The sequence below is a fragment of the Rhizophagus irregularis genome, chromosome 9 (assembly GCF_026210795.1).
Source record: "Rhizophagus irregularis chromosome 9, complete sequence".
NCBI lineage: Eukaryota > Fungi > Glomeromycota > Glomeromycetes > Glomerales > Glomeraceae > Rhizophagus > Rhizophagus irregularis.
The window spans coordinates 2,309,062-2,322,289 of NC_089437.1; the positions used below are offsets into that span (position 1 = coordinate 2,309,062).

Consider the following 13,228-nt stretch of genomic DNA (forward strand, 5'->3'; position numbering starts at 1 on the left):
CTCATCAAGACGAATCGAATGGTGGTAAGCTCATCTCTCTGTGATCAATATTGACGGAGTTACTACTTAAAAACCATTTAATATTTTTTAATTTCGGAAATTAATCTAGTGATTGAATTTCGATGTATTTTATACCATTAGAACCGTCTCATCAAGACGAATCGAATGGCGGTAAGATCGTCTCTCTAGGATCAATATTGGCAGAATTATTACACAAAAACCATTAATATTTTTTTAATTTCGGAAATTAATCTAGTGATTAGATTTCGATGTATTTTATACCATTAGAACCGTCTCATCAAGACGAATCGAATGGCGGTAAGATCATCTCTCTACGATTAATATTGGCGGAGTTATGATACAATAAAGTTTTGAGTATAATTTTGGCTAAAATTATGTTAATTTTTGGCCGGAATTATGATATACTAATATAAGAAATTTTTTATATAGTCACATCTCTTTATAATCACCAAATATGGACTGTCCCAAATGTGTGACTATAAAGAGAGTTGACTGTACTTCTATTTGAAGCTGATGATTTGACATTTTATAAATGTTGTGCGTCAAGTGTCGATTTGCGTCAGATGTAGCTGACATACGTCAGATGTAAATTGATACTTGACGTATGTCATTTGAATCACACAATAAAGTTCTCCTATAGTAAAAAATTTTTTTTACTAATAAAATTATTTTTTATTCTGTAAGTAAATTTGTTTGTTACAATAAATTACACATATTGTGAAAATTTTTGGCTATTTAATCTATGTTTAATTAAATATTGTAAATTTACTTGAAAAAACTTGTAATTTATTAATATTTTGAATGAAGTATTTTCCATGAAACTAAGTCTAATCAATTTAATATTACAGGGTTACATATTTTTTAACAAGATTAATAAACTTATTTAATAAAGAAATTTAGTTTAAGTTTGAAAATTTTAATTTAATTATAACTTAATTTTGCATATTTTATATCACAAGTGACGCGCGTCAGGTATCAATCTACGTCTGATGCACGTCGGCTGCATCTGACGCAAATCGACACTTGACACACAACATAAATAAGCCATTTTTTTTATGAATTAAGATTAATGTAAGTATAAAAATTATAGAATAAGTGTATTTCGGCCTGCTTTACAAGTTTATTTAATGAAAGAAAGCTGATTTTAAACACTGTTTTAGACTTTACATATGAATGAATAATCTTTGTTGATTATATTTAAAAATGATGATAAAAATAAAAAATTCAAATAAGTCAAAAACGGTGTTTAAAACCCAATGTTGCACACTAAGTAAACTTGCACAGCAGGCTAAAATACACATACTATGTGCAAATTGGCACTTCAAACATTTAGTTATATTAACTTTTTACGTATCTTTTATTATAATAAATTGATAATAAATGCAAACAACTAAATAAACCTATGATAAACTATAAATTATTTAATATTATACCAATCTCTTAACTTGAAAGTTTTATATATTGGTGAATAAGTTTTATTTATAAAAAATAAATTTTTACATCACGTGATTGAACCCGGCTTTAGACGACCCTCTATTTGTCACATAGTTAATATGAAAATCACGTGATAGAACACGGCTTTAGATGACCCCTTAAATCCTAAATCGGAAGTTCTTAATTAAACAAATACCTTATTTAGAATTCTTTATACTTATATAGTTTAAATATTGAAATTTACTATTACGTCAAATAAATACAAAAAGTTTTTACAGAAATTTTCTCACAGGTTTTTACTTTTTTTCTTTTATAATATATCATAGACACAGATACATAATATAATTTATCATGGCGCTAGGGAAAACTTATCTGATTATTCCAATCTTATTTGGAATAGGTTTGATTATATATCAAAAAAAAAATGTGAAAGAATTTTTGCCAGATTTTTATGATCCAAAAGAAAGTTTTTTTGGAATACCAGGAATCGATAATATATTTGCCCTTCAAATTTCTTTTTTCAGGTATATAAAATATATATATTATTTATCATTAAAAATGAAATGAATGCTAATGCAACCTTTATATATATCATTTTATAATCATTATTAGACAGTATTTAAATGATCCAACAAGCGTACTTTTAAATCACACATTATTTCCCCTAGCCATGGTTAATATGTTTATCATCGCTGTGGAAGGTTCAGTTCCTGGTGTTAATGGATTGGTTACATATTATTCTTTAGTAGCTGCTATTTCTGTGTTCGTTGCTATCTCTATAGCAGTTCCATTAATCTGGTAAGGTTTTTTTTTGTTATTATTAACGAAATTATAAGTAATTTTGAAATTAACCTAATTCTACAGGATTCCTGCTTGGATTATATCGGAAAATCGTAAAGGATATTCTTCAAATCCGGATGACGTTACATTAAACCCTAAAAGGGTTAAACGAATATGTTTAGGAATACTTTTAACACTACCATTCCTTATTGGTATGAGTATCTTTAAACAAGATAAATTGATTGTTTGGACCGTTATTTCATTTGTGGTAATATATGATTTATAAATTTTTAATCATTTATGAAAATAATTAAACTAAAAGATTATTCCTTTTATTCATCGGAAATAAATATAGTTTTCATTTCTTTTTGCAGCCTTATTCTGGGTCTGGTATCCAAAAGGTGTTAATCCTGACAGCGTAAATCAAAATGCATATGAATTGGCTAGTAAATTTGCTCTAATACTTTTTGGAATTTCATTTTATGAATGGTTCTTAGTCTTGGAACATTGTAAGCATGAAATAACTTTTTTTTCAAAAAAAAAAAAAAATTACACGTATTAATTAATTTCTTTCTTCTCTTTCTTTTCCAATCAATGTTGCATTAGCAATTGATAATAATTTTGAAGTATTAATCGGGACAATTACACAAATAATTTCTGGTATAACATATTCCGCGACGGATTTTATGATTGTAGACACCTGGGGTTTAATCGCTGCTTCAGCTTATTGGATATTCGTGGCCGAAAATGGCAAATTTAACAGAAAATTTTGGAAATTTATTGGTCAAAGTATTTTATGTGGTCCAGGTGGAGCTTTAGCATTATATGTTTATCATAGATATGATGGAATGATTAATAAGGATGTTAAGAAAAATACAAATAATCAACCATCATCAAGTAGATTAATGTATACGAATGATGAAAGGCGACCTTTATTAAAATAATTTTTTCTTATGTATTTTTAGCATTACTATAATTATAAATGTATATTTAATTATTACTAAATTGAAAATATGACGCGTGGTAACATCAAAAAAATCCAATAATTCTGAAGATTACGTTATTTATGGTAATTCCACATATATGTAAAATCATACCATGATGATGTAAATAAACGAATCCATATGGTCAATTTTATCAATTTTAATATCAGTTGCTTTTGTTAGAATTCAAAAAAATAGTTTTTAAATAGAAATGAGTATCTAACATCATTATGCTTGCTTATTATGAAAAATATTTTCGAAATGTAAAGCGAGATTTTAGATTTTCGTGAATGAAATCCCTTTAATTCACTTTAAATGTTTTCGCAAATATTCATTATCGTTATGGACCTCAAGATTCGTCCAGAAGTGTTGGCACAAGCTACTCAAACGGATTGCTTACTGTTAAAACCAAAAAGAAAAGTAATTTAAAAAAAAAAAATTCGATTTACTTATATAAGAAAGAATTTTTCAATATTACAAAATTACAATGAAAAATTTTTATTATAGATTCATCTAAATACTTTCAAAAGTTCAATGAACCAATAATAGAAAATACAATAAAAAAAAAAATTTAACAATCTTAATACCAATAATTCTTAAACTTAATGAAACCAATAAAGAACTAAATATTAAATAAACAAAATAGTTAAATAAGGAAATATAAAATGAACTAAATAAAATCGCTATACAAAAAATACATAATAGATTTAATAAGAGGGATTACAAATATTATATAATAATAATAAATAACTTTTTTTTTTTGATGTAAAAAAAGCAGTGCTATCTTAAAGTATAAAAGAAGTTTTTGTAATAATAGTAAAGTCCATTTTTTTTTTTTAGGTATTATGAGAAAAAATTCTAAAATAACAAATTATCTCACAAACCTCTAAAATTAAAAAATTAAAATTCAAAATAAAACACCCATTTCCAAAATTAATTTAATTAGTTTATAATAACCCACAATCTCGTAAATTAGTGTGAATAATAATATCATTAACAGCAGCCATAACAAATTTAATTTGATCTGTATCAGTAGCACATGTAAAATGTGTATAGACTTGTTTAACCTCACTTTGATTCAATGATACAAATCTATTATGTATATATTCACATGCTAAATCATAATCACCACCTCCTTCAAAATCTGGAAAGTATTTATTCATAGGAGAGATTGGAAGTTTTTCTCTGAATCTATCAATTTTATTCAGGAAAAGTATGATTGATGTTTTAACAAACCATCTTGAATTACAAATAGAATCAAATAAAGTTAAGGCTTCTTGCATACGATTCTATACAAGTTAAATAAAAAGGAAGAAAACTTTTATTAATAAATAATTGATGATAATAAAAAGTTAATAATAATATATAATAATACATACCACAGTTTCATCTTCCAATAACAATTGATCATACTCGGAGATAGCCACTAAAAATACGATAGCCGTAACATTCTCAAAACAATGAATCCATTTCTTACGTTCGCTTCGTTGACCACCCACATCAAACATACGATATGTGAGTTCACCAATTAAGAAGGTTGTCTCTGTAATACCTGTCGTTTTTACACGAGAACGTAATACATCTTGATCTGAGGGAAGGTAATCTGGGTGTGAAATATTATCAATCGAGTCAAAATAACTAAAAAAAAAGAAATAAAAAAGTGAATTAATTTAATATCCAATTATGAGAGTAAACTTTTAAACATAAGTTTTGACCAATACTTACTATTTTGCAGAATCATTTAATTGATATTCTCTAGATCTACTAAAACATTCTAATACACTTTTATCAGCCCATAAATTTTTAATAGCTAAAGCAACTTCAGAAGGTAATTGATCCCCTTCAATTTGATTAGGTAAATTCATTATAGTAGTAACATGTCTTTTATTTCCTTCATTTCTTAATTGTATTCCCATATTATCCATAGCTTCCAAAATAACACGCATTGACTGAACAGTATTTGAGAAAATGATCTCCTTAAAAGATTCACGTTCTTCTGGAGAATAACCACCATCATGAATAAGTTTCATTTGTTTAAGAATTGTTGACTTGCCCGATTCACCAGCACCTATTGATAAGATTTAATGATATAAATGATTATTAATATATTGATATCATAAATAACATAAATATAATATTTAAAACTAATATCTACCTAGCAAGAGCATTTTGACTTCGTTACGCATTGAGAGCCTGTCTCGTTTGAGTTGGTTTTCAATCTCATCGTTTCGTTGTCTTCCTGCTTTTTCTTCTTGACTCATACAACAACCCATTTTTTATTATGCTTTTTTTCTGTACAAAGAAGGATAAAATTAATAATAAACGGCCCGCAGGGCTAGTTTTTTTTTTTTAGAGTACGAGTTTATAAAAGGTAAGTAGAAGAAATATTTATAAACGGTAAGTAAGGTATTATTATTATTATATTTTTTTTTTGAAAAAAAAACTCGTAAAAAAAAAAGAATATATTTTTTTTTTTTTTGAAGGGAAGTTGTATGAATTTTTTTTTCTTTTTCTGGGGAATTAGATACAAGATATATGAAATAAAGCCGGAAATTTTCAAAAGTTTGATTACACAAGTTTCCGAAGAGGGGATCAACTATAGAAAATGACTAGATAAAGTCATGAACCGAACAAAAAAAAAATCTGAAACTCTTGAAAATCCTTATCCTTGATTTTCCATTAGGCGTTTTTATAAATAAATTTTATTGTAATCTATATATGTTTAAAGATATCACACATTTGAAGTTTAAAAGTATTGTTGGATTAGTTTCAAGTCTGCGGAGTAACCAAAAAATATCAAGGGAAGTAATATTTTGTGTTAAATTAACTTATACAACGATTATAACACGTGAATTATCTTCTTTATACTTTATTATATGGTACAATATTTTTTTTTTTTAACGCGGATATTTAAAGCAGACATCCGAAAAGTACGAAATGTAGTGAAGCTCGTGGAATTTAAACATTAATTGTGTAACTTTTAGATGAGAAAATTTACGTAGAGGAGAAAAACAAGTTAGATTACAAGTAATTAATAAATTACGTAATAATGTATACATTAAAATTTATGATGATTCTTAAATTCTAAAATTTCAAAATAATGAAAATGACGACAAATTATTCTTAAAATAGAAATTTTCAAGTACATTGGGAATGGGTAATAAGTTGATCTTTGGAATACTGTAATAATAATAATTAATAGTATCACATTATTTTACAAAGTAAATTGTCAACAAGGAAAAAGACCCTTTTTGAATAATATTGATGCATGAAATTTAAATTTTGTTACAATTTGAATAATTTGATTTTTTTTTAAATATTTTAAACATTTAAAGATATTTAAAGATACAACGAAAAAACTTCGGAAAACGAATTAGGATACAATGAATTCTTCCTAATTTCTTTTTTTAAATAATATAACAAAGACTTCAAAGTTAACTATTGTTTATTATAGTAACACAATAAAGTTCTTTAAATATGGTTAATAAAGATATAATTGTTAAGATATCATACGATTAATACGATTATTAATGATGATGATAGATTAAAAAAAACAAAAAAAAAAATTTTTTTTTGAAATTTTCTTACAAAAAAAATTATGAACGAATAATAATTTTACAATACGGAAAAACATTATAAATTTTTGTAACAAACAAATTGAATATCAAAAAAAAAAAATTTCGTTTATCTTCACCAAAATTTTATTTCAAAAAATTATTAAATCTAATCAATATTTTCAATATTTTAAAATTTTTAAATTTTAGGATACATGCGATGTAGATGAAACCTATGAATACGATGTTATTCTGAAACTGGTTTTATCATTATTATTTCTTTAGTTTCATATTATGTAATATCATTGTTAATGAATTTTATTTGTAATAATAAATATTATATTGTTTTTTTATTGTTTTTTAAAACGAAACTTTAAAATCTTTAAACTTTTTAAAGATTATTCTAACTAAATATATATATATATATTTTTTTTCGTCTCAAAAATTAAAAAAGTTCCCGCATCATCTTGTTTCAATTGCGAGAATTTTTAATCATTTTGACACTTTTAATTTTTGAATTGATTCCATAAAAGTTTTTGTATTTTTTTTTTAGTAATTATTAATGAATGTTTCGTTGTTTCTATTGTTTAATTTGAGAAAATGTCGTCCCGAAATTTTTTACTTGTCCTTTTTTACTATTTTGTGTAACAAATATAAGTAAAGCTCCCACATTTAATTTAAAATCTTTTCCTAACTTAGAAATGTGTCCAATAAAGTAAGTTACACGATAAAAAAAACAATTACCTACCTTTTTTATATAAGTATAAAAAATTTTTTTGCATTTTTTGCATTTTTTGCTCAATCGTAAAAACTCTAAATTCCGATTTATTATTTCTTATTTTACATATCAAGAATTTAACTTTTTGGATTCTTGTTATCCCTACGTGTAAAAAATAAATCTTGTTTCACCTTTTAAGTAATCGATAAAAAGTGTTATAATCATGTGATCTATATGTCAGTTTCCCGTACCCCATGCCGATCATAGTTATGATCAGATTGCTATGTGAGAAGGGTCATATATGGATCATTTGCATTAGCATTGTTTCATTGTGATTAAAACTGCGGTACCATGTGAATTGATCATGATAACGATTGATTTTTACATATATTATTTATTGAAAAAAAGGTTTTTTTTTCTCCTTTTCTTTCTCAAATTTTTCATTTACTTTATTTTATCATTTATTATGGAAAGAGAAGAAGAAAAGGAGATAGATGATGCGCCAATTAAAAATGAAGAGGTAAAGATTTTTTAAATTTCTTTTTTTTTATTATTATTATAAAATTAAATCTTTTATATTTTATTTTTAAGGTTAAAGATCCAAAGAGAACTTTTAATGAAGACCAAGTAAAAGGAATTATTAAAGAAGTTGTAGAACAAAATATTTTACAAGGTTCTGCTTATCTTCATAGTCGTATATCAAATTGGAATAATTCGATAGTTCATTCAGTTGTTGAAAAATTATCAGCTTTAAATAAAGCTTTTAAATACATTGGTAAAAACTAAAGCTTCTTTTCTTTTTAAAAGAAGTTTTGATTTGATTGTTTAATTTATTTATTTGTTTATTTAGTTACCTGTACAATTTTTGAAAAAAATGGTGCAGGAATACATGCTACTACAACTTGTTACTGGGACAATAATCATGATGGTAAAATTAAAAATTTATTTATTATTTTTTTTTTTATAAAATAAATAAAATTATTAACTAATGATTTATGGTTTTTTTCTTTAGGAAGTACTACTTACAGACATGATACCAATAGTATGTACGTTATTGTTAATGTTTGGGGATTATGTGTAGGATAAATTTTAGATGAAATATTTGTCATTGTGATAATCACAAAATGAATTCAATAATTTGTACTAGTATTGTCATATTTCAAATATTTAAAATTTATAGTGACCTTTAATTATCCCGCAGCGAATATATTAAAAAATTTGTCATAGAATTTTTTTTTTTTATTATTATTTATTATGTATTTATAAACTCCTTTTATTTCTGAAATATAAATATTTGTTATTTACAATAAAATTTTTATCATCATTTATAATTTATAAATTATAATATGATATTATATAATATGTATATTTTCTAATCATTTTGTCTTATTTTATAAAATTTAATCCTTCTTCTTCTTTTGGATAAATATTATTTTGTTTTAAATATTCATCGTTCCTTTAATTAATAATAATTTTAAAAAGTTCATAAAAATGTTAAATTATATTGAAATTTTCTTAAAAACTTTTAATAAGTAAACTTACCAAAATTTTGTCAGATGCTAATAATATTATACATTTTTTTCTTTAATAAATTATATAACAAAAAAAAAAATTGAAATAAAATACGATAAAAAATATTTACCCTCTGTCCAGAATCACATAATATAGTCACAATACGATGTCCAGGTCCTAATTTTCTAGCAACTCTCACACATCCAACACAATTGATAGCTGATGAACTACCAATGAATAATCCTACAGTATAAACAATTCCCTTTTTATTATTATATAACAAACATCCTAACCCATCCTAACCCATCCTAACCAAAATAACCCTAATATTACCTACCTTCTTCTTTAGCTAAGTATCTTGCCATAGCTATAGCTTCTTCATCTGTAACACGAATCGCGTCATCAATCATTCCAGTTGACATGTTAAAATTTTCTGTCATACGATTTATACCAACACCTTCTACAATTGTATCGACTTGATGTCTCGTTCTGGTTCCTTCAGCTTCATAAGGCGAATACATTACATTATGTTTCACTTTATTATATAATCCTGAACCAGGAGGATCAACAAGAATCACTTTTAGACTAGGTATAAGTGGTTTAAGAAAACGAGAAATTCCTGCAATTGTTCCTCCAGTACCTATAAAAATAACAAATTTAAAATAAAGACTCATTTAACGGAATAAATATAAAACTCAAAATGTTTCTTACCAGCTCCAGTCACTAAGGCATCAATTTTTCCATTTGTTTGTCTGTATATTTCCGGACCTGTTCCTTGATAATGTGCTAAATAATTAGCTAAATTTTCAAATTGATCAGTAAAAAATCCAGTAGCTTCATTATTTTCAATTGAATTTTCTCTCTCGTAATTATCATCTCCACCTATAAGCTTTTTCTTATTATTTTCTTTATTTTTTCCAAAATCCTCAGCTCTACGTTTAGCTAAATTAACAAATTGATTTTTATCTACAATACTTGCAGGTTTAACTTTTTCTACTGTGGCTCCTAATTTTTCTAATAATTGATATTTCTCTTTTGCTTGATCATCTGGCATAATAATCCATGCATTATATCCTTTTGCTTTTGCAATCATTGCAATTGATATTCCTGTCGATCCTGAAGTTCCTTCAAATATAGTACATCCTATATTTGGTTGTATAAGTTTTTTATTTTCTGCCTCATTTATCATATATAAAGCAGCTCGATCTTTTGGACTACCACCTGGATTAAGAAACTTGTCAAATTGTGAAATTTATATATTATAATCTTGATTCTTAAACAATTCAATTAAATTACTTACTTCAGCTTTACCCTAAAGTAATATAATATGGATTAATTATAAATCATCATTAAAAATTAATTAATATGAGAATTCGAATTAAAAAAAAATATTTACCAAAATTTCACATCCAGTAGCATCACTTAAACTTTTAATTCTCATTAATGGAGTATTTCCTATTAATCCTTCTATACCGTCAGCAATATCTTCACTTCTGATATCACTAGGTTGTTTAAGTGATCGCGTGGTTTTATCATCTTGATTCTTTCTTTTCCACCAATTTACAAACGAATTAGTAGATAGCGTAAGTATTACCCCAAATAATAAACCGTAAATAAGGTGTTGAGAAGTATTATTTGTTATCATTTCTAAGAAAAAAATTTAACCCGCAGATGACATTGATGAATAGTCGAATTTAAGATTTTTTTTCGCAGGGTGTGAAACATAAATGTACGTGTGAAAAACTTTAGTCCTTTCAGTCCTTTCCTAATATGGTGTGTATATTTGTCGATATTATTTGTCTCACACCCCCATAATACATGAAAGGTGTAATACCAGTGTAATACCACACGCCGTATTACTGCGTCTCACGACGGTGATAACCGGAGTTTTGCACTATTTTTGTTAGAAAATCTCCATTTTACACGAAATATATAAAAAAAAAAGTTATTAAAGGCGTGTCCTAAAAAATTTAATCAAACATAATTTTTCTTGTTATCTACTCTTTTTTAACGTATAAAAAATGGAAAAGAATGGAGGTAAGATATTATATTAAATTTTATAAACTGTTTTAAGAACAATTTAGAAAAAATTTTTCTGACTTTAATCTGTAAAGTCAAAATTTTTTCTTTTTTTTGAGCTTGCGTGTCTCGACTCATTTAATTTGATTTCTAAATTAAAAACTAGTAACACCAAGTGGATTAACAGTTTATCTTACGTGATGTTTATTTATTGTCCGTGATTAACCTTTCTACTTCGTTATAACAGATATTGATGTTAGTAGTCTTACAGATCAAATAGAAACTTTAGGAACCCAAGAACGTATGTATAATTTTATCATGGTTTATTGAAATGATTGTAAATATATCTTCGATCCTTTAACTTATTACTATTCTATTAATTTAGCAAAGCATAATTCATTACAAGAATCATCCCATGATGTTATTATTCAAGCAGTTGATGATGATCCTATACTTTCTATAACAACTTTCGAAGAATTAAAAGTGTAAGTAATATATACATACCTTTTATATGAATGATTTTATTATTCATAACGAAAAATGATTTGATTAATTTTTATGAAACTATTTAGACATGAAAATCTATTGAAGGGTATCTATGAAATGGGTTTTACGCGACCATCAAAAATTCAAGCAAAAGCTTTACCATTGCTTCTTAAGACTCCGTAAGTTATCCTTTTTTTCGAAAATAAAAATAATTTTTTATGAAACGCCATTTTATTTAAATTAAATATTTATTATTATTATAGTCCACAAAACATGATTGGGCAATCTCAGTCCGGTACCGGTAAAACTGCAGCATTCGTACTGACAATGTTAAGTCGAATAGATTTTAATTTGCAATCACCACAGGTATAAAAAAAAAATGGAATCAATTTCTCAAAAATATCAATAGATTAATTTGATCTAAAAAAAAAAATCGGCGATCATTTTATTTTAGGCACTTTGTCTAGCACCATCGAGAGAATTAGCTCGTCAAATAATGGTGGAAGTCAGAAAAATGGGAAAACATACACCAGTAGTAACTGCAGAGGCTATTAGAGAATCTGATATTAAAAGTACAGTTGGAAAAACTAGAAATGAAGAATTTGCTAGCGCCCAATTGATTGTCGGTACACCTGGTACCGTTTATGATTTACTCAAGAGACGTATTATCAATAAAACCCATATGAAGATCTTTGTATTAGATGAAGCTGACAATATGTTAGATCAACAAGGTTTAGGCGATCAAAGTATAAGGATAAAAAAGTAAGATTTTTAATTATTGATAATGTTAAATATCGAAATTATTTATTTCATTTTATTCTAACAAATTATTCTATTAGTATGATGCCCAAAGATTGTCAAATCGTACTCTTCTCAGCTACTTATTCAACTCAAGTCCGAACTTTTGCCGGAAGATTTGCACCAAATGCAAATCAATTCTCCTTAAAAGTCGAAGAATTATCGGTAAAAACGATTAATCAATTTTACATGGATTGCAAAGATGAAAATCACAAATTTGAAGTTTTGGATGATTTGTATACCTTGCTTACAATTGGACAAAGTATCATTTTCGTGCAGGTATGTCTTCAAATGGTTAATTAATTTGCATAATTGAATAAATCAAAATGTCATTAATAATAATTTTTTAATATCAAAAAGAAACGTGACACTGCGGATACGATTGCAAGACGTATGACTGAGAAAGGACATAAAGTTATTAATCTTCACGGTGGTCTTTCAACGACTGAACGTGATGAAGTAATGGATGGTTTTCGTAGGGGGGATGCTAAAGTGTTAATTACCACCAATGTATTGGCACGTGGTATTGACGTTTTACAAGTAAATCTAGTAATCAATTACGACTTACCATTAGATAATTCTAGTAGGCGCCCTGATTATGAAACCTATCTTCATCGAATTGGACGTACTGGACGATTTGGTCGTACAGGAGTATCTATCAATTTTGTTCACGATGCAAATAGTTGGGAAATTGTGAAAGCTATTGAAAATCATTTCAATAGAGAAATTGTTAAAGTACCAACGGATAATTGGGATACTATTGAGTCAATTCTTAAGAAAGAAATTAGTAAATTAAATTCATAATGAATTACTTATAATAATTTTTTTGACAATTTTTTTTTTTACGAATAATTAATATATTATTATTAGATAGTAAACTTATCATTTTATTTCATTTATTATAAAATCATATAAAAAGCAAA

At 26.0% G+C, this 13,228-nt stretch overlaps 5 protein-coding genes across 5 annotated transcripts; 3 read left to right on the top strand and 2 right to left on the bottom strand.

Annotated features, from left to right (window-relative positions):
• The first annotated feature begins 1,745 nt into the window (after positions 1–1,745).
• On the top strand, positions 1,746–3,382 carry OCT59_029546 (uncharacterized protein). Its single transcript, XM_025315626.2, has 5 exons — positions 1,746–1,979; positions 2,068–2,253; positions 2,320–2,503; positions 2,591–2,744; positions 2,842–3,382. Exons 1-5 carry the CDS (start codon positions 1,807–1,809, stop codon positions 3,177–3,179), a joined length of 1,035 nt encoding a protein of 344 aa, XP_025182292.1. The 5' UTR covers positions 1,746–1,806; the 3' UTR covers positions 3,180–3,382.
• Positions 3,383–3,645: 263 nt separating this feature from the next.
• Positions 3,646–5,725, bottom strand: OCT59_029547 (Glucoamylase 1 precursor). Its single transcript, XM_025315627.2, has 4 exons — positions 5,374–5,725; positions 4,944–5,286; positions 4,598–4,856; positions 3,646–4,507 (listed from the first exon to the last, which is right to left on the bottom strand). Exons 1-4 carry the CDS (start codon positions 5,489–5,491, stop codon positions 4,166–4,168), a joined length of 1,062 nt encoding a protein of 353 aa, XP_025182293.1. The 5' UTR covers positions 5,492–5,725; the 3' UTR covers positions 3,646–4,165.
• Positions 5,726–7,794: 2,069 nt separating this feature from the next.
• OCT59_029548 (uncharacterized protein) lies at positions 7,795–8,846 on the top strand. Its single transcript, XM_025309163.2, has 4 exons — positions 7,795–8,010; positions 8,082–8,265; positions 8,341–8,418; positions 8,503–8,846. The coding sequence occupies exons 1-4, from the start codon at positions 7,855–7,857 to the stop codon at positions 8,574–8,576; spliced, it is 492 nt and encodes a 163-aa protein (XP_025182294.2). The 5' UTR covers positions 7,795–7,854; the 3' UTR covers positions 8,577–8,846.
• Positions 8,734–10,647, bottom strand: OCT59_029549 (uncharacterized protein; the record flags this gene model as incomplete). Its single annotated transcript, XM_025329706.2, has 7 exons — positions 8,734–8,946; positions 9,033–9,049; positions 9,133–9,245; positions 9,340–9,642; positions 9,714–10,236; positions 10,303–10,314; positions 10,399–10,647. 7 exons carry the CDS (start codon positions 10,645–10,647, stop codon positions 8,877–8,879), a joined length of 1,287 nt encoding a protein of 428 aa, XP_025182295.1. The 3' UTR covers positions 8,734–8,876.
• Positions 10,648–11,023: 376 nt separating this feature from the next.
• OCT59_029550 (uncharacterized protein) lies at positions 11,024–13,109 on the top strand (the record flags this gene model as incomplete). Its single annotated transcript, XM_066144714.1, has 9 exons — positions 11,024–11,039; positions 11,188–11,196; positions 11,269–11,322; positions 11,407–11,506; positions 11,594–11,686; positions 11,771–11,873; positions 11,962–12,269; positions 12,347–12,584; positions 12,666–13,109. The coding sequence occupies 9 exons, from the start codon at positions 11,024–11,026 to the stop codon at positions 13,107–13,109; spliced, it is 1,365 nt and encodes a 454-aa protein (XP_065994757.1).
• Between the last annotated feature and the right edge of the window lie 119 nt (positions 13,110–13,228).